The following is a 22,333-nucleotide window of genomic DNA, read 5'->3' on the forward strand; positions in this document are numbered from 1 at the left end:
ATTTTAATTACTGGAAGATTTTTACGTGCATTGCGACAAATTTAACATATATTTTTGATGCATTTTATCTCTGCAATATAATTAAGAATAAAATTTAAAAATAAATAAAAATAGATGGGTCAAGCGTGAGATATTGTTATACCACGATACTTCGGACTAGAAGTTTATATGTAAAATTGAGTGTCCATTTGCTTGTTTGAATATCATACTATTCCAAGTCTCTTGGCAGATTCGAATGAAATTCAGTACATATATTCTTTAGCATTTAGAAATTTAACTGTGCCATGAAACAGTTTATACAATCCTCTATAAGGGATGCGGTTAAAAATGTTTTGCATTTTTCTGTCGTAATTTCGGAATAATTCATCACACATAAAATGCCTTTACGTCTTTTAAAGTATCAAATACATATATTTTTAGTGAGATCTTATTTCAGATTTATGAATTTTAATCAGTTTTTCAAAGTTAACTTAATTCCATTTTTTTGTCGAAATATTAAGACAGTTTCACTATTTAATCATATCTTTCATTCACCATTTTTTTTCGCCATTTTTTTTGCCATTGCTAAAATTATGTTGCTTTTATCAGAAATTTGCATTTTTTTCTTTTATTGCGTAGAATAAATAAAAATTTTAAAATGCGAATTGAAATGAAAAAAATTAATTTACGATTAGACACTGACTTTTAGCACTGTTGTCATTCCCTTGTCTTATTACTGCAATAATGTTTAACCTTATTTATTCTCATATTTTAGTATTTTTATATTTTTAATTCCCCCATTTCTTATACCATTAATCTTTCTTTTAGATTTAATTCATTAAATAAAATGTTGTTTCTTTTTATCAACAGTTTCATAGTTATACTTTTTTAAATGCACCGGCGAATAGTTTGTATTAACTTTGTATTTTCTAATTACAGATTTTTGGCCTGTTTTGACATCATAATAAATAAAATTCAAATATTTCGCCATACTTAGGCATTTGCCGCCGTATAATCAGAACTGAAAATTTAAATACTGTATTTTGAATCTTTTATTAAATACAAAAAAATGTTTGGTTATCAAGGTTCCTAAAATATTATGAATGTAAATTCGCATATTTGCAATTACACATTCTGAAGCACAAAATTTCTTTCATACATATATAATCTAGAAATTAAAAAAAAATCATATAATATTTATATACAAGTACCCTGCACGTCACATCTTGCACGGGAATACTTTATATTTGCACGTTACCTTAATTTTACACTAAGCATTTAGATTTGCATTTATTTTTGATTTTTGCTAAGTTGAGAACTTTATGTCAACCTATTAATATTATCAATTATTAATATTACAGGGGCTAGGAATAACAGACCAATTTATTCTGAGCAAGCAAATTTTGCATTGAATCTGGAAGACTGGAAACGTCCAAGTCAGCAAGTTTTTTTTGAACTTAAATTGTTTAGACAGTAAGCGTCATTCTTGATATTTTTCAGCAATAATTCCCTAAAATATTGTCCGATAAAGCTGAATTTCCAAACATTTTAAATTTCAAACAAATGCCTTTTTTTTAAAGACATTTATGTAATTTTCGCATAAATTTTTCCTAAATTTTAGATATTTTTAAATTTTTTTTTCTTCATAATTTTTAAAAATCAATTTTATTGTTTTACTGAAATGTAAACCTTTGCCGCAGTTTCATCAACTATTACAAGTCTGCAAAAATTTTTTATAAGTAAGTGGAATTTTTATATCTTTGGATTCCGATTATTAGAAAAATAATGAACAAATTCCATCAAATACATTTTCATCTTGAATCGCAATAAATATTTTTACGAAAATAGTATATTTCGAACCAAAACAGATATTACTTTTATGATTTCGATAAACATATTTGTGGAATCAACAAATTAGTGAATTAAACTATTAAACTGGAGAGAAGAAGATATTTAGATTCACAGTATTCGTCTAAATATTTTGATTTCATTCTGAATAAACTGATTTCATTTTGAATAAACTGCCGTTTTAAGATCACAAATGAGCAGTCTGTGGCGACCTAAAAGTGATTTCTATGTTACTTGATCAGCAGAAATGGCACACGTAATCTCCCTGATTTTTTTAGGAATGAGACAACCGATACAGAAAACATTACATAAAGAAAAAAATAGCCAATCAGGATGGAATTAGATCTTGGAATCAAAAATAATCTGGTTGATAGAAAGGGTGGTGGTTCTTACACCGCTGCACATAAAATTGTGTATTTTGAAGAAATTTGTCAAGGCTTTACCATAAGAAAGTGAATTCTTCAAATACCTCTGTGACTAGTTCCCGCGTTTATCTGTAGCAAAAGATGAAATGTAGGATTGTTTGTAAAATTAGACATCAGGAAAAATATGTGAATAAAGTGGAAACAAATGAAATAAATCTTTTAAATTAGTTATTGAAAGTTTCTTTGGAAATAAAAAGAACCGAAACTATCTATGTGTGATAAAAGGGATGACGAAAAACTTTAAAACTTTAAGGCTGTAATAGGAGCTACATTTTCTCCAATTAAACCTGGGATCTTTTCCGAAAACTTGAGGTGCAATTAATGAGAAACAAGGTGAAAGATTTCACCAACATATAAAGGAAATGGAGAAGTGATATTAAGGGAAATGAAACATAAGCATATGGATGCTAGATGCTATAAAGTTCACAAGAGGAAAAGTAACAAAAGAACTTTTGAGATAAATAACGTTTTTTATAAGGACTTGTAACCTTATAAATGTACTTAAAATTACTTTAATTATGATATAAATGTAATTTATACGAATTTATGAAATAATGAATTTTAAGTGAAACATCAAAATTTCAAGATTTCAACTGCTTTTTTCCTAATTTGCAATCACTTTGTAAAACTATCTATATGTGATAGAAATAAATGGATTTCATTTTTAAAATAACATAAAAACTAACATCAAAATTAAAAAAAATTGTCAAAAAGTATTTTCTTCCGGCAGGCTTGATAATTAATCGAATGATTTTTTTTCCATTTTTGAAAGAAAAAAGAATTTTGTTTAATATCTGTGTAATTCATAAGAGGAATAGGAAAATGAAATTATAGTACTATGAAAGTTACAAAATATATGATATATTTTGGTAAAGGCAAGATGAAATACATATGATGTCATAGGATTGGACTCCATTAAGAAAGTTCATCCAAACCATGAATGGAACAAAAGAGGGGATATTAAAATAACATGATTCTTATTTATATTACAATTTTATGCTAAATAATATTTGTTTTGAAGGAATCGTGAATATCAAAACTCTGCATAAGGGACGTAATGAATATTAAATACAATATAAAATATATTTGGCGAGTAAAATGGTCGCCAAATTATGTTTAACAATGGATATATTGAGACATCATCGAAATATAATAAAAGAAATTAAACAATTATATTATTTATTATGAGAATCATTAACATACACAACTCTGTTTACATTTTCCCTTCTATGCATAATGACAAATACTGTCATAAATCGCTTCAAACTGTGCTATATTGATTTTATGGCTGATTTGACTGATCCGCTCCATTTTGATTATGAGGAATCGGCAACGATTACCGCTTACTGCTTTGAAATACCTGTGCAAGCAAAACGTAATCGTTAATTCCGTTCAACTCAATATCCTTTACCTAGAAGGTTGTTACTTTCCACCTTCGATCGATAGCTACATCAAAGCGGAAATTATCACCCAGTAAATCAGGAATAGGGTGTAAACGCTAAAATGACTCATGACAAAAATACTCCACTTCTTTTCTCTTGCGGAGCCATTAGCCGAGAAGGTGGATCGGGAGTTAAGTACCCTAATATGCACACATGATGGAATGAGGAGTATTCTTGGCATAAGGATCAGAAAGGTTTCATCTCTGATGTTGGTTGAAGAGTTTATCTGAATTCATTCAAATAAAGTAACCACAAGTTCCTGTATTTATTTCTGAAATATGATGAACTTATTTTGACTAAAATCATCACGGAATGGTTAAAAGTTGAGAAAGACATTCTATTTCTCAAATTAACTAATTATAAAATTGAGTTCATTATTATTTAAGTGTATATTGATTTAATAAATATTACTCAGTAAAGTTTATAAAATTCGGATTATTTATTTCAAATAAGGGGATTGTATTTCATGTATATTTCATATATGGCAGATTTCACTTACATTTTAATTCTATATGAAACTCGCCACAAAAGAGAAAAATTGATTACAATATTTCATAATAAATATCTAAATAAAATGTGATATATATATATATATATATATATATATATATATACACACATTAAGAACAAAAAATAAAAAAAATTGGACTGGAAACTAAGAATGCCCTAATAAGGAAACAGAGTGGAGAATATTTTTGGTATATTACCAGTAAAGTTTCATCTCAAGCTCTGCACGGGGTACTTCTGTTAAATTGGAAAGTTTATCTTAATATGGATTCATAGAAATAAAGTAATTACACATTCTAGTATTTTATTTCCAAAATATGTACTCATTCTTACTAAAATAAGTATGAGCCAGGGAGAAGAAAAGGTTAAAAGTTTGAATTGATATTCTATTTCCCAATTTTTATCATACAACGAATAAAATCATTCTTATTTATATAAATTATACTTAAATTTTAATTCCAAATGAGAAGTTCCATTCCTCATTAATATGAAAAAATTTGATTACAAGATTTAATGATAATTATATTAATATATTATTATTATTATATATAAAGTAAATGGAAATAATAACAATAAAAAAAACCACTTTTTTATTGGAATTCCAAAAATTAGAAACTAATAACTTTTAGCAAACATCTGGGGAGAAAAACATGGTAGAAACAAAGCGACACTGACTATAAGAGGAAAATACTAAACTTTCGTTTAAAATTGTGAATAAAAAATTCAATTATTAAAATTTTAAAACAATAAATATGAATGAGATCGAAGCATCATTTAACTCCATATATCTGTATCAGTTATACCATGATAAAGATCATTATATAACTTGATATAAAAATTTTTTTTAACTTCCAATTTTTTTAATGAAAAAATTATTTTCTTACTTTTTAGCTCACTATAAATGTAGAAATGTGCATTTTCAATTTTTTAAAAATAGAGTATCATATTCTAATTTTTCAAATACAATGAAGTGCCTTGTTAATATTTTAATGTAGATGATGGTGCATCCCATTTCATTTTCGAGAAAAGAAAATGCATAAACAATTCCTTTAAAGAAAAGAAAGACATAGAAAAAGAATGGATTATAACGTAACTATTTATTTATTATTTTGTTTTATCTTAAAAAAAAGAGTGATTCCAGTTAATTGGTTTGAATTACATTATTTCTTATTAGTATAATAGTTTTTTTTATAAAATCAGTGCGTTTTTCTTAATTTCTTCTTTTTTCTTTGGGAAACCTAAACACTACAATTTTGAATCTTGACCTCCCGATAAATTAAAATTGGTAGCATTTATTAATTTTAGTAATTAATTAAAGAAATGGGTAGTTAAATCTTGTTAATTTGGAATAATAAAACTATATCTTTTATTGTTTCAGAATGTTGAACGTAAGAACAATTTCAATAAAAAATAACTTCCTAGTATCATGAATTAATTGTTAAAGATTAAATAGGATAAAAATGAAAATACTGAGATTAACAAAATAATCAGACTAGAAAAAATATAATTGATAAAAAAAGGCATTTTTTATTTATAATTAGTAAGTCCATTAGCTGGAATGTGTTTTGATATTTTCAGCATAGTTTAAGAACCTTAAAAAATTGTGGATCTGACATAAAATAAGAGCTGTAATCTAATTTAGGAAAATATATGACTTTAACTTGATTTCAATTTTCCCAGAACAGTGGAGTTACTTTTAACAAAAGAAAATAAAACAAGTTTTAAATGATTAAAAAAACGTAACTTCAGATTTTTTAGAAAAGTTGGATGCTTTTTCTATGAAACGTCTTTTCCTAGAAAAATGCATCTTATTTCAACATTCTACAAAGTATTCGTGATGCCAACGAATGCAAAGTAAAAAAAGATAAGAAAATTCTATCAAGGAGGAAGAAGTACCTGGGAGCCTGCTGAATTGGAGTGTGGTATATTTTGATTAGAATTTTGGATATTATTTTTAGAATCTGAGGGCATGACAATATTGACATTTTGGGTGGAGTCGGCATTGCTCTGGGGTATGCTGTTCACTGAATCAGTTCTAAGAACAGTTCCTTCCCCAGGATCGCTGCGGACGCTGCGAGTCATAAATGTTCCAGCTGAGTTGTTGGCCGTCTGAAAGTAAACAATAAGCACAATATTAAAAAAACGACAAAGAATTGTTTATGAATCCCATGTATACCAGGTGTGACAGAATACTTAATGGAAAATAAGTATGAGAAATAAATAGATAGTGTTTTCTTAGAAATTTTCCACTTTTTTTTAAAAACTTTTAGAGCTATAATAAATGCATAATTTGATTTTAACATCCGAATTAATTTAAAAGAAAAAAATGAATTAAATGGAATAAAAAAGAAGGAAATAAAAATTCCGAAGAATTGTTTTAGAACAGTTTATGAAGTCTTCTTCATAAACCTAAATATCTTGGGATTTTCGGGTCATTACGGTCAATACAAGTTAGACTCTTCACACACACACACACACACACACACACACACACACACACACACACACACACACACACACACACACACACACACACACACACACACACACACACACACACACACACACACACACACACACACACACACACACACACACACACACAAATAATCCTGGTCTTTCTTTTAATAGTTTTGACTCGAGAAAATTTACTTTTAGTTTCCTAAAAGTCGGATGCCAATTTTCGATTGGTAATTTATTACAAAGACATATTTAACGTTTTCATTGTATCCAAAAAAATATAATAAATGAATTGTACTTTTCCCCCTTAGCAGCATGCTATTTTTCTCATTTTGCCAGTCAATGATATCTTCTCCCCCTCTAAATAGATTAGTTTCTTAAATTAATCAATTTTATATTACATACTTGTACGAAATTATTGTAAATGTTAACATTTTCCTAATACCGATCAGTAAGCAGTGGTATAATAAGAAATTTTCATTTAAAAACTGCCAATTTTTTGAAATTTTTTAAAAATGAGATTCCAATGAAGTTAAAAAAATAAAGCTAGAATTTCTTTTCACTAATATTTAAGTGAAATTAATTTCTTTCCAAACATCACATCTTCATCACATACATTTTAGGAATTAAACTTACATATAGTTTTTTTATGTGAAAACATTCATTCAAATTAAACTCATCCAATTTCCCAAATTTAGAACACATTAATGAGTTATCTGACAGTATAAAAAATAATATTTACATCTATATTTTGTTAATAATAAATATTTTTTTTTGTAAAGAAAGTTCAATTCATTAAAATATTTAACAATCATTGCAAAGCTTTTTTTCCCCTTGAATCACGTTTTCATTCATTTCAACTTTTTCAGTCAAATAGATTCCATGTACACCTGTAATAAATTGACAAAATAAAATATGCAACAAATATGAAATAATTGCCACGAAATAATTCCACATTTTATATTTCTTTTTTTTTATTTTTCTTTCCTCTTTAATTATTTTTCTTATAATTTTAAAATGTTAGAAGCAGAAATTAATTGAATTTATATTCCATAGTTGAGAGTTCCAATTTTGGAATTGTAAGGGGGGGGGGCAACATTTTTCGTAAGATCTTTCAAGAATGTTGTTATTTCATTCGAATTCAATGGATTAAATTGAGACTAAAAAACTTTCATTTTTAATATTTTTTTAAATATATATTTCAGGGAATCTTGTAAATAAATGCTCACTGAAAATCTTAAAGTTATTTTAAATAAAAAATAAATCATCTAAAGACATTTAATAAAAATATATTTAATAAAGAATCTAAAGACATTTAATAAAAATAAATCACTCAAATAATTAAATGATTTTAAGAGGAAATTTTTATTTATTATATGGTTTTTCTGTTGAAGTTACAGTTTTTAATAATATCTTACAGAATCATCTACGCTCCTATTGAAAACTGAGATCATGCCACCAGACGCCGAGACTTGAATTAAAAAGTTTTCCTTCATTTGCTTTTTTAAATGCATATGTTAATAACATTACAATATATAGGTTGTTTATAAATGAATATTTCAACTTTGCAGGCATATTAAAAGACAACAAAATAAAATGAAACCTTGTTGCTCAACGGAAATCAAAAACAACAGTTGAAAGTTTGAATTCAATACAGGTATTAGCGTGATCCCCTCCAGTATTAGCGTTAATGTGATCCCCTCCAGTCATACGAAAAATATCGAATCAGTATGAGAATGCCTAATGTTTTTCTGCATGCCTGGTATGAATCTCTGAAACGATGCAGATATGCGTTTATGGTCAAACTTGATTTTTTTTGTTTTAGGGCTACATCAAATCGCAAATGTCTGTCCTTCCCTCTACCAAATGATGTTGAAGAACAAGCATATATAGCAGGCTTTCAAGCGTCAACCTGCAGGCTTTCAAAGCGTCACATCAAAAGTATGTAAGTATGAAATGAGTTATGAAAACGTCTTGATATCGTTCGTATTTTTGAAGGGGCTTACAATGAACATTTATAACCATGTTGAATTTAAATTTCCAACTATTATTTGTATTTTCCGACGAACAAGAAAGTTTTCTTTTAATATCCCTGCAAAGTTGGATATTCTTTGATAAATACCCTGTATTTATATGAAGAATGTTTATGCGCTAGTGCAGCCAAATTTGTTTATATTATAAGAAATTTTCTTCTTGACAGGATAAAAGGTTGTAATTTTCTAGAAAAATATTCTATCCGCACCATTATTTTCATACCATTTAAAATAAAATATTCATAACAGAATAGATTTAATAAAATGAGCCTACTGCATTAATGAAATTGAGTTTAACTGTAGCTTCAATCTGAACACAGATAAAATTAACATGACATTAACAGAAGATCTTACCGATCATATCGATAATATAAGTAGACATTATTTTGTCAAACGATATTATTTTGCACAAAAATACTTGTAAAATTAGGGCAATCATTTATAAACATCCTGCATTTTATACGAAACAATTAAAGAATTCTATAAATGTTTATGCGCCAGTGCCTAATTTGCGCCTAATTTGTTCATATTATAAAATATTTCTAACCTGAAAAAAAAAAGATTGGAATTTTCTAGAAAAATATTTTATTCACATCATTATTTTTATATAATCTAAAATAAAAAATTCTTAAAATAATAATTTAAAAAAAATGTGCCTATTGCTTTAAAGAGATCGAATTTAATTATAGTTTTTTTATAGATCCCAAATAAAATTAACAAGAAATTGACAAGAGACATCATTTGAATCTTGCCGATAAAATAAGTGGATATTTTCTCTTTTTGTCAGACGTTATCATTTTATACAAAAATACTTGTAAATAGAGCATATAAAATATCCTCTTGCTGTACCTAAAGGTTATTGCGAGTAGACGTTGTAAAAGTAGCAGACACAATATTTCACCCCATGCATAATGCACAGCATTATGATTCTACAACTTAAGTTAATTAAACAAGATGTTTGGATAAAAGCAATATTCTTTGTAACACAAATTATTAAAGGATATCTTAGTTCCAGTAAACGCTAAAACATTGTTTTGCTGCGGAAAGCCATAAACAAAACATTATGTCGTCAAGCTTCGTCGAAAAGGAAGGTCAGCTAAACCCATACTGTTTCTAATCAACAGAAGGGCTATTGTGTTGGCCTACATCAGGGATAATTTTGATAATGGCGATGTGAGTAATGTGGTGGAAGCTTCAGTGCATTGAACCTTGTGGCGTATCAAACTGTGCAGAAGCATATAAAGTGTCCTCGCTCTCACCTGCCCACTTGTGAAAGTACCAAGAATGGATGCTACAATATCGTGTTTCTGGCTCAATGAGCTCTCATTTTTCTGATATTATATGCTGAAAATTAAAGTCAGGGGTTACGTACTTTGATAGGTAAAGGGTAAAGGGAATGGATGATGGAAAAGAAATGGTTTGATATAACAAGAATGGCTTGGAAAAGAACTGCTGTATAAATAATTATTGTTGCTACATTATTTTCTATTTTGTTGTAGCACTTTTGATTAGAATAAGAATTTATCGTTTGAAATACTATGTATTGAAATTATTTAGTTGCAAATGCACATGATTTTCTTCCAAGAAATTGTTTGACATATCAAGATTGGTTTGGAAAAGAAATTTCCCGATTTTTACATACAGCTGTATAAATGATTATTGCTACTACATTAGTCTCCATTTTGTTGAAGCAATTTTGATTAGAATGAGAATTTATCATTTGAAATACTACGTATTGAAATGATTTAGTTGCAAATTCACACTATTTTCTTTCAAGAAATTGTTTGACATATCAAGATTGGTTTGGAAAAGAACTTTCTCGATTTTAACATGCTCTTGCATAAATAATTATTGCTACTACATTAGTTTATATTTTGTTGTAGCACTTTTGATTAGAATGAAAATTTATCGCTTGAAATATTACGTATTGAAATTATTTAGCTGCAACTATATATAATTTTCTTTCAAGAAATTGTTCGATATCTACAATGACTTGGAAAAGAACTTTCCCGATTTTTACATACTATTGTATAAATAATTATTGCTGCTACATTAATTTCTATTTTGTTTTAGAAATTTTGATTAGGATGATAGTTTATCGTTTGAAACTTTATGCATTGAAATTATTTAACTTCAAACACATATAATTTTTTCATGTAAAGTTTCCATGAGAGTAATAATATTGTAGAATATCATAATTGTGCTGTTGAATATCTTGTACTATTTGATTAATAAGCATAACAAACGAAAAGAATTTATAACCAAAGTAAAATAATTAATAAGATTTTTTTTTATGAATTTGCGATGAAGACAAAATTGTCACAATTACATACATGACACTATATTTATAGTTAAAAAATTAACAGAGTTTTCAGTCATGAGTATTGATGGAAATTTTCAGGAGAATATTATAGTCAGCAGATACATTTAGTGATTTAATAACAGTTTAACTTAAAAGAATGAGTCACTGAAGATATAAATGATGTGCTAATGTTTTTTCTAATGATCTACGGTAATGACTTCTTCAAACTAGCTGCTATATTCTTTAATTAAGTTATGAAATATATGGAAGACTCTTTGATGTTAATTAGTGCTTAAATGGGAAATATAATGATGCCATATTGTTAAGACCTTTTTATGATATAAAAAAATAATTATCTTTAACATTAAAAAAATGCGTTTGCTGTCATTTACTAAAATGTTACATTTGTGCTTATTGTCCTTTTTTCAGAAAATAGTAATTCTGTAATTGCATTTTCAGCATATTCGGGAAATGTTTATTAATGTGAATTCTTCTAAATCTTTATTTTTAAATAAGTGTGTCTTTCGAAGTACCAGATCTTCGGATGTTTGAACAACTTCATGTCAATAATTAGTAAAATTTTTTAAACTGATTAATGAGACTGATTCACCAGGGAAAAAGAATTGAAGAACAGTATTACTCAATCTTCAAAATTGCTGCTCAATTGTTTTGAACTCTGCTTAATAGAGACAAAATTTTAATACGTATTTTAATTAATAGGAACAAACACTGAAAACACTTTGAATAAAACAAATTAATTAATTATGAAAATCCTATTATTTCTTACAGTAATAATTATCTGTTATATCCAAGAAGTTAATGAGCCCAAATATAATAAATTTCAAAACATATTTTATTCATTTTATCAGTACTTAATAAGATACTAATTTTAAATGGGTAGCCATAAGAGAAATAACTAAATCAAGTATTTTATAAGTATCAATGGGAAGTTTCTTTCTGAGTATCCTTCTGTAAAAGGAGCCAAAATGGAGGTTAAGCTTATTAAAAAATTTTAATTACAGTTTATGCGTGACATTAAATCTACACATAATTGCTATTAACACCTGATATACTGATTCCGGAAATCTTTTCACCATAATTATGGAGGAAGTGAATGGTTTCTTATGCAGATCCAATTTCTAGAACTTCCATGCCGCAAGTACATTTTTCAGTCATATTTTAAAGGGGCTGAAAAAGCGCAATTTCTATGGGGAGATAATAAGATTACACGAAAGATATTTGAGGACTTCCTAGTAAAATTATGAAAGTATTAATTTCAGATTCTGGCTAAGTGAAATCTGAAGTGAGTCAAAGCAACACTATCCTTTCTGAGAGCATGCATTTGCGCTCGTTTTTGAGGATATATTTATATCTCGGCGAAGTGTTATGGTAGCATTGAGTCTGGGCAGTCTTTTGATTCCGTGTCAACCTGTCGATAAGTACATGTCCTTTCCATTGAAAAGTAAAGTGTTCATAGGATTTCTGGCCTTTTTGGTTGAGACATCATCTCTTGGATATGAGGCATCACGATGGTGCTACTCCATACTCAATTGGCAAAGCATTAGCAAACTTCAATTAAGCACAAAGAAATTATATTCAAAATTTCTCTTTTAGTTTGATATTTTTTATATTTTATACGAAAATCCTCTTCCTCATCATAGAAAAACATGATGCGCAACATACGTTTCGCCTACTTGCTGCCATTTAGGATTTTTCATGGATGATTAGAAGTCAACTGTTACAAATGAATGTTTAAAGTAAATTCTTTTCCACATTTCTATAAAGAAGTGCAACAAAACTAAAAATTTTTCATTGATGAATGTTAAGTTATGATTGTATCAGCTTGAGAAAATATTTTTGAAACAAATGAAGTATTTATAGAAATAAAGGATATACTAAGAGAAAGAGAGAAAAAAGAGTAATAAAACAGAAGCTGACCCAAATTACCCTGACGTTGCTCGTGGGTGAGTTCTCTACTGGGGGCATGTGCTCCTCAGCATTTACTTCACCCACATTTGTCGGCACGATGTGCATTCCACTTGGAGACTCTACCATAGAAGGATGGCCTCCGTGCGTGCAGTCAGGGCAGTCGGCGCATGCAGGACACGACATACTGTTCGGTACGCCTTTGCCTTGGTTCAATTTCATGGCGACGGCCCCATTGGCCTTCTGAGCTTCTAGAAGAACACGTAGGGAAGCTATGGCATGTAACTGATTAGCTTTTTCGTCCAATTTACCTGCAAAAATACATTGTTAGCTATTTATTTTAACAAATGAGATTTTAAAAACCACGCACCTATCACTTAATTATATTAAAAATTGTAACGTCCTAATCTTTTACTGAATTATTTGTAATTTTTTTAATAACCTTCTGCCAGATTTAATAAACATTTTTGAAACACATATTAGTAAAAAGTAATGACTAAAGTACATGTATTAGTAAAAAGTAATATAAAAATAGCTCATTCTTTTTAGTGTTTTATGTATAATTCATTGAGGAATTTGAAAACAATATTTTCTCAAACTTACTATAAGGTTTGTCACTTATATGAATTTAAAATTTTAATAAAATTATTTGTTAAAAAGAAACATTATGGTTTCAAAATATTAAAATAGTGTGTTGCCTTTGAGAAAACGTGAGAATAAAATTTAAAAATTCTAACACATTAGGAAGTAGATGACATATCGATTACAAAGTCCCCTATTAATAAATCTGAAACAATTCTTATTACACAAAAGTGTGTAAAAGAAAGAAGGGAAACTGAAAATTGTTGGGGAAATGTTTGACTTGCAATATAGTTAGCAACATGAATTTTAATGAATGTAATTGTATTGGAAATAAATTGCAATATTTCATGCAATTAAAAATCAACATTATTGTTTGTTTTATAGCAAAACTCATTTGTTTCTTAAAGTCTATGATTAGAACATGGTATAAAAATAGAAGATATATGCTTCGAATAATAAAAATTATGAGTTTTCTACAAGAGCATCATTGACTGAGAAAGACTTTAAATATCTTCATTAGCTATTAAGATATTTATTATACATTTTTTCTATATTAGTTATATATTAATCTCTCTTATGTCATGTATAATGGATCTTGGTTTAATCTGAAAATCACCGAATAAACCCCATTAGCTCTCTTGGCATAATTTGAAAATCATGCAGTAAATCAAAGCAGTAAAAATTAACAAGCACCTTCATTTTTTAATGTGAAATTACATTCAATATTGATCGTAATATAAAATCAAGTGAGTAAAACATGAAAGAAAAAGTACTGCTCATCTTTTATTGTTTTTAAGATGTGAAGCAACAATCAACTTCTGAAGAATTTTTTCTGCAACTTTCGTTTGGGAAATAATGTTTTGAAAGTGAATAATGAGTCATAAGTATGAATGGAAGTATTTTACTATCTTATGGAAATGCCATCGTAGTCTGCGTTCTTCAAACACATCACAATGCAACTTCATATTCAGAAGACTACAAGAGACAAGAGAAAATATGATGATTCATGACATTCTTTCATCGCAAAATACCAAAATATTCATCCATAAATATATCTTACAGCCTTTTGTACTATAGCTTTGTAACGAAGTGTTTGGCTAATAAAGAATTTTTTTTAGTTTCTTAGAACTATTCAAGAAATGACAACTTTTGACTTCAACAATTATTCAAGAATACAAAATAAAAGAAGAGAGCAGGAATTTGAGTTTTGTTTTTCATTTATAAATTGAGGGAAACATTATTCAAGATGAAATGTGAATCGTTATCTATCATTAAAAATATTCTATTTATTCAAGCAATAGAGTATTTATTTTAGAGAGAATGATTTATGGGAGAATGATTTTATGGAGAAAATGATAGACTTAAAAATAAAGTAACAAAAATGATAAATTTAATTTAACACAATATAGAAAAAAATTGTGTGTAAGGAAATTCATTTCCTTACACACAATAACAGTTTTGAAAATTATATTTTTAGTTTTGTATTAAAAAATTATTGCAATTTTTTTATATCATTTATTTATGTTTACTTTTTAGGTATTACTGTTTATTTCCTGATCATATTTATAATGGAATCTTAAAACATTTTTTTTTCTAATTTCCAACTAAGTGGGATCGCTGACATGAAATCAGAATTTAATTATATTATCAATTAATAAATAAGTTTTGGAAATCTTAAAAAATTATATTCTAATTGACAGTACAAAAGTATGTTAAATTTCTAGAGCACAAAGAAATGAAAGGGAAATTGATTATAATATTCTGTACTTGCAAATATGAAACGTTGGAGTTGAACAAAAATGGTAATTTTGACATTGATAGACAATTTCATTGAAGAGTAAGATAAAGATGTTTTCTATATTTTATTTAAAAATAATTTAATGAAGAATAATTAATAAGAAGAATGAAAAATAATTTATTATATTATTATTATAAAGTATAAAAAAGATTTCTGTATTTCAAACTATTTTTTTATTATGATGTGAATATTAATTATGAACACTACTTATCAATGATTTTCTGGTTTTTAAAAATATTTATTATAGTTTAACATTTAAAATTAAATTTGGAAAGGAAGCGAAACTTCAGATGTCCTTGTTTGACATCCAACATTTGATATGGTTGAAAGCTTAAAATATAATACAACAAAATTTGATCTAACAAATATTTTTTTAAAATGTTTCTCATAAAATATAAAAAAAGATTTTGGTGTAAATAATGTTCTACGCATATACGCATAATTTATCAATATGGATAATTAAGATGAGCTTTGGAGTCATTTAATGAATGGCAAAGGGAATAATATTTTCATTTTTTAAATGCTGTTGATGTAAAAACGAAATAAATTGCACAAAGAGTTTCATATTAAATTGCAAAAATTATATCTTTTATTGATTTTCTTTCAAACCCCGTACTAAAAGCAGTTTACCAAAATTGTACATTATTTTTTTCATGTATAATACTATATGAGCAAGGGCTTAAAAAAAGATTAAAAAATTATTTTCAACTTCTAGGAATTTTAATATGAATTTTTTCAGGAATTTTATTCTTTCTTTCATTCTAGTTTATTTCTTGAGAATCCTACATATAGTAAATATGCCAAATTTTCCATGTAAATTCTTTGAAAAGAATACTAATTTATTTGAGAAGAATTTCAATTCTGAGCTTATTTATATTTAATTTGCCAGAAAAAAAACACATTCTGAGAAAAAGGGGATAAAGTCTTTTTTAATCCATATTGAGAATATTTTTTTCTTTAAATCTAGAAACTGCAACTTTCTAAGCTATTTCTCCTATTTACCTAGAAAAATTCAATTTCTAGTTTTGAATTATTGGAAAATTTTTTATCACTATCTTCTGATTCTAATAAGTATCAGTTATGATTTAATATAAATGATGCTGGATTATTTTAATATTTCTGCCAGGGAATTTCTTTTTTAAAATGAATCCCATTGGTGTCAACATTTCATCTTCGGGAGTCAGCTTCCTCAACGTAAATATGTTTATAATTCCTTTTATGTACATCCCTTATGCTGATTGAACTATTAAATTTCTTATTTGTATATTTCGAAATAATACCAAAAGTAGAAATTTTTGTTTGAAGATAATATTTAAAAAAATATTTTTTTAATCACAAATTTAAGAATTAAAATAACTTATTATAAAATAATTTAAGGAAACAATAAAAGGTTTTGAATTTTATTACAATAAAAAATATCCATCATTATTAATTATGTTTCAAAATATTTAAAATATTTTTAAAATTAGAAAAAAATTGCATCAGAGTTAATTTGATATGAGTGAAAAGATAATATTTAAGATGTTACAAAAACTAAATAATGCAATGATTTTTCGCTTTTACTTCATTTTTTCCCCCCTCTGAATTTTGAAGATTTTTTAAAAAGTATTTTATGCGTAATTTTAATTAATAGTTTATAGCAATGTAGCAATGAAATGTTCGTCTTACGTCATCAAATATTTAGTCAAGTAATTTTTTCTATTGTTGAAAGTCATTGAAAAAAGATCATTTTTCTTATCCATGCAGTTTGCATCCTGAATAAGAAAGTAGAGTTACTGGACTGCGAAATAGAAACTTAGAAAGTAGTTTATCCATACAGCAATGTGCTTCATGATATTATGATGCTGTTGAACTTGCCATTGGTTTGGTTTGGTTATATTAACGTCCCGTTTGAAGCAACACTAGGGCTATTTTGGGACGGACCTCGTAATTTTGAACCACGGTCAGATAACGAGGACGATACCTGAGCTGGCACCCTCCTCTCCACACCACACCACACCAGCGGGAATTGAACTTGCCATAGTTTGGTTTTTAGGAAGCTACTTGCACACAAGAAACATAATGACTATTAAAATAAAATGACTTTAATAGCTATTTAAATTTGATTCTTAAAAATACGTTGCTGAGAGAATTATGAACATTAAGTTTATCAAAACAGATTAAATTGAAATAAAACATAACATATTAACTGATTGCAAAAGCTATTTATTAATAGGAAAGATTATGGCAACGATAGAGAATTCTAGAAATGACAGTGATTGAATATTACTAAATTTGTAACAAAAATATAAATATCATAAAAATTCTCGAAATTTTATATAAATTATAAACTAAAGCAAAAATGATTATTTTTCTTTATATATTTTTACAATTTAAGTTTCAACTGTTAGGATTCACTTAAGCGTCTAAAACTTTAGTTTGTTCAAAAATGAGTTTTGAAAGAGCAACTGTAGATGCATTAATACATAAAAATATTCACTAATAAAATCAATTTTCAGTGGTATAACAAGTTTTTTATGCTTTCATTTCTTTATTACATGTATCAATTCTTCTTTACTTCGATGAATTTTATTAATGCCAATATCTTATTCTGTTTCTAGTTAATAGAGAGATTAGTCATATCATTGACTCTCCGTCCCGCCCGAATGCATATGAATAAAGAAAACTGAATGACCGGACCGCCGCAACAGCAACACTGGTGGGAATGGCTGAGTCCTTAGAGCCATCACCGGCCATGATACAACCCTTCCCAAAGGAAGTACGTCCCGTCATCGATGGGAGGAGCCAAATATCCCATCTTTATGTGTACCTTCCAGGGTGGCGAGATCCAACCACCGTACCGGAAATATCTCATCCTCTTTCCGATCTGCCCCCTCCCCCCGGGGTTTAATAGAGAGGTTAAAATGATTCCATATGATTAAGAAAGTGCATAATGCTTATTAATATGTTAACTAGTATAGCTACTATGATGCCCTATGCATTGAGGAACATTGGGTCATATCATGTTTAAGATTTTTTTGACTCTGAAATCCATGCAAACTGAATTAAAATTAATTTAGTGTCGATTTTATTGTAATAAATTAAAGAGAAGAGTGTCAAGAAATGAACTAGCTTAAAAAAATGCATCGTTCTTTTAATGATCCTGAATGGCAAATCATAAATATGTAGATAAATTGTTCAGAAATGTTTTTCTTCTATAGTATCTCTATTATAGAAAATAATAGGATTACATTACCGAACTATATTAAAAAATGAAGTGAATATATAATTGAAACTAATTAGAAATTAATTGTTTACTGAAATAAGAGATATTTCAGAAAAACTCAATTATATTAAAAGCGATTTTTCTAAAAATATTATTAAAAAATGATTTTAATTATTGAAAGGACAATGAGTGATCTTTTCATATGACTTTTTAGAACCAATTTTAAAATATTTCATTCAATTTCAATTAATAACTTCGCTAAGAAATTTGAACATACAAATGGATATATAGTTAGTGGGATTTTTATTTTTATAACTCATATATGCGTATTTGATTCCTCTACATTCAATAAAACTGAGTAAATTATGAATTTCATATAAATTTTGAATATAGAATTTATGATTACACAGTGAAAACTGTGAAGGAGACATTTTTTTTTCTATGACCCTTTAAAATTTTGTTGGTATCAGAAGGATCATGGCTTTTAGCCATTTATCTACGCATTCCTAGATTAATATAATCATAATACAAAACATCTTTAAATTTATTTCCAAGCTCAAGAGATTCCAACAATCATTATGTCAAATTTTCTTTTATTTGTCTAGACATGCCTGTCAAGTCTGATTTTAGAAAGCCTTCATGATACTATTTGTTCGAATCCAATAAACCCAATTCTTCAGTCGTTTCTTGAAATGAAAAAAAAAAAAAAAAAGCTTTCTTAGTGAACAAATGTCCATAGTTGATTGCACATCTTATGGCTATTAAACGAATCATTGGTAAGAAAAAAAAACCCATTTTGCTTGTACATATGATGCAAGATCTGTGAAAGATATTTTGAAACTTCTGTTCTTGCTCTTTTCATTTCCATGGATCAGATTGATGTCAAATTAAAACGCTGACCTCTACTCAGCTGCTAGATTCTACTTAGCTTAATAGATATGAGCTAGCGTAATGTTTATTAATTTAGCAGTATAATAAAGAAAATAGAGCATGGATTTTTGTCTTCTTTCTTTTGAACAATTTCAATTCATTATATTTTAGAAATCTATAATTTAGATTGTAAACATCACATGTAGGATTTAATTTTCTTATTATCAGTAATATGACCGTGTTCATATATACATGAGCAGATAGACAGTTTATTCAATTATGTATCGTATTTGGTACACAATTTAAAAAATGATTAAGAATTCTAATTACAAGATGATATGCAGAATTCAGTACATTTATACACACTCATTTTTATTATCTATATATTGAACTCACACAGATTTGCACTGATGAATTTGAAACAAATATAAAGCTATTTTTTCCCAGAAAATATAGCGGTATAAATGGGAAGAGCAAGAAAAATAAATACAGCAAACTTTAGCATTTTGCAACTTTTGTGCCTATTGCTAGAGGTTTCATCTACTTGAAAATGTATAATTTAATGCATTCATAATGAAGTAGGGAGCTATGAAATGTATGTATCTATCTGAAAAAAAAATAAAATTAAATAAAAAGTCATTCTCTATCTTATTTTATCTAAAATTACCAAATGCTTTCATACAGATTTAGATAGGACCTATTGAAGGTTGACTTAAGAAAATTCATTATTTATTTGCTTAAATTTTTAAAAAATTAGTTTTGTTATAATTTGTAGAAGATAGGAAAATGAAGATCTTGGCATATTTAAATCCTATTTTGAAATCCAAATGCACTGCATCAAAGGAAATTCTGTAAAGAATAATAATTGTGTAAAATATTAGTTGTTTTATTTATAGCAGTGCTATTTTATAAAGCACCAAAAGAGATATTTTGGATGGCTATTTCTGAACCATTGTCAGATGGCGAGGACAAAACCTAAGGCAATATCTTTCTCTCCAAACATCCGCTTCAAGTCAGAGGAAAACTTCAGACCTTCGATATCTGTTTTAATCTGCATCAAACATCAAGCATCATAGATCTTAAGTGGAAGACAAAAAATCTAAAGCCAATGATGTTGAAACACAAACTCACTAAAGCCTGGAACTCGTATATAAAAAAAGCAATAGGCAGAAAATTAGAGTACGCTGTTAAATCAAAGGCGCTAAAAACTGCAACATACAAAATGATGTCGATACTGTAGTACCGCTTCTTTGCATGTCGAAAATATGCATTTTTGAGAATGAGGCTGTAGATTTTGCTGGTATAAGAAATTAATTCGCAGAACATAGTAATAAAAAAGTGATAAAACGTTTTTGAGGAATAAAAAAGAGGAGAATAAATAATTTGAAGTAACATTCTCAAGTTAAAGACTTCTTGCTTCAAGAATGTTTAGAGAAATATGGGTTAAAAGTACATTCAGTAATCATGATAGACATAATGTGCGAATAATAGATCTAACTTTGGTGCAACTATGGTAACCTTTGTCTTTCTCAGAATTTTCAAGTGGTGAATTGAATTTTATACTACTTGAGGAAGTAGAATCTTATACAGGTCTCAAAATGTCCACTAGAATGCCAATAAAAGTAAACTGTCTCTTGACAATAGATTTCAGATTTAATTTATAAAAAGATAACAGACTTTGCCTAAATTGATGTGGATTCGGATTCAGCTATCATCCACCAAATATGAATGCAAAAAATTCACATAAAGGAAGCAATATCTGAACGCTCCGAACATTTTTTTGAGTGTAACTTTGCTATTCATACCTTTAAGCAGCGTTCATACGAGGCCAACTATTATGGGCAATGTCTCATCGGGACAACTATTTGCCATTTTCCCATTGCGGTCACGTGATCTTCCTGAAGTAGGTGTAATTTTTTACTGTGCACAATAGTTGGCTTCGCATGAATCCTGCTTTAGAGACGACATCGTTGAGGTTTATGTTCACAATTAATACAAAGCAATAGGTGCGAATTTCAGTAAGAGCCTCGTTTCATGGGAGGTAATTCTTCAGTAGCAAAGAATTAATTGCATTGAGTAGCTAGTTCGATCTCTGAATAAACACCTTTAAGTATGATTAGTGGATTCTGGGAAGATGTCTTTCTCTTAACTCTTTCTCTAGAAACCTTTACTTTTCTTAGCTCTGTTTTGCTTACACGACGTTTATCAATTTTTACAGATTTCATAGATTACACGATAAATATCACACACACACGGTATATTGTTTTACTGGTATTCGTGGTGAACACATATTAGACTGAATGTACTTTTTTTAACCCTAAAATAAAACAGCAAGTTTGCCAATTTCTGTAGCAAATCCATTTGTTGGTTAATTAATTAATTTTAAACAACTTAATAGGTTAATTAGCTAATTGCTTGGTTATTTTTTGATGTTAATTTACATAGTATTGTGCGCTGCAAATTTTAATTAGTTTCATTGATAATTTTGAAGAACAAGTAATGAATAAATTTTCTTATTCATGAAATAATTTTTGAGTTATAAATATTTTTGTGATATTTTTTAAGCTACAGAGAACCGTATAATTTTTTTTTTTAGTGTTGCAGCTTCAATCAATTTTCCTAATATATAAAAATAATATTCAAATGAATTTTTAAAGTTTGCTGCCGCATTTTTTTCTTCTAAATAGATAGAAAACAGTTTTCTTTGTTTTTTCAAACTTTTAATCACACATTAATTACATTCAGAACAAACGTGCATATTAAATTAATTTTTTTCAATACACATTAGAGACGAGACGTCGAAACATTTCTCTTCTGGGTATTGAGGAAATATAATGATATATGCACTTTTTTTTCTGTTTTACTTTTATCTTTTTCGCTCAATTTCTGCTATAACCATTTCTTTTTATTTGTAACTAAATTTTTTGTCTTACTAATATAATTCTAAATAATACGC

General features: G+C 27.7%; 1 protein-coding gene across 1 annotated transcript in view; it reads right to left on the reverse strand.

The window, feature by feature from the left end:
- Nucleotides 1-22,333, reverse strand: part of LOC129962272 (sodium/potassium/calcium exchanger 2-like) — a 94,979-nt gene that overhangs the window by 17,340 nt on the left and 55,306 nt on the right. Inside the window, exons 3-4 of the mRNA XM_056076018.1 lie at nucleotides 12,935-13,233; nucleotides 6,098-6,310 (exon numbers count right to left, since the gene is read on the reverse strand). Of these exons, the coding sequence (XP_055931993.1) occupies nucleotides 6,098-6,310; nucleotides 12,935-13,233 (512 nt within the window). The remainder of the gene's footprint in view (nucleotides 1-6,097; nucleotides 6,311-12,934; nucleotides 13,234-22,333) is intronic.

The sequence above is a fragment of the Argiope bruennichi genome, chromosome 2, assembly GCF_947563725.1.
Source record: "Argiope bruennichi chromosome 2, qqArgBrue1.1, whole genome shotgun sequence".
Classification (NCBI taxonomy): domain Eukaryota; kingdom Metazoa; phylum Arthropoda; class Arachnida; order Araneae; family Araneidae; genus Argiope; species Argiope bruennichi.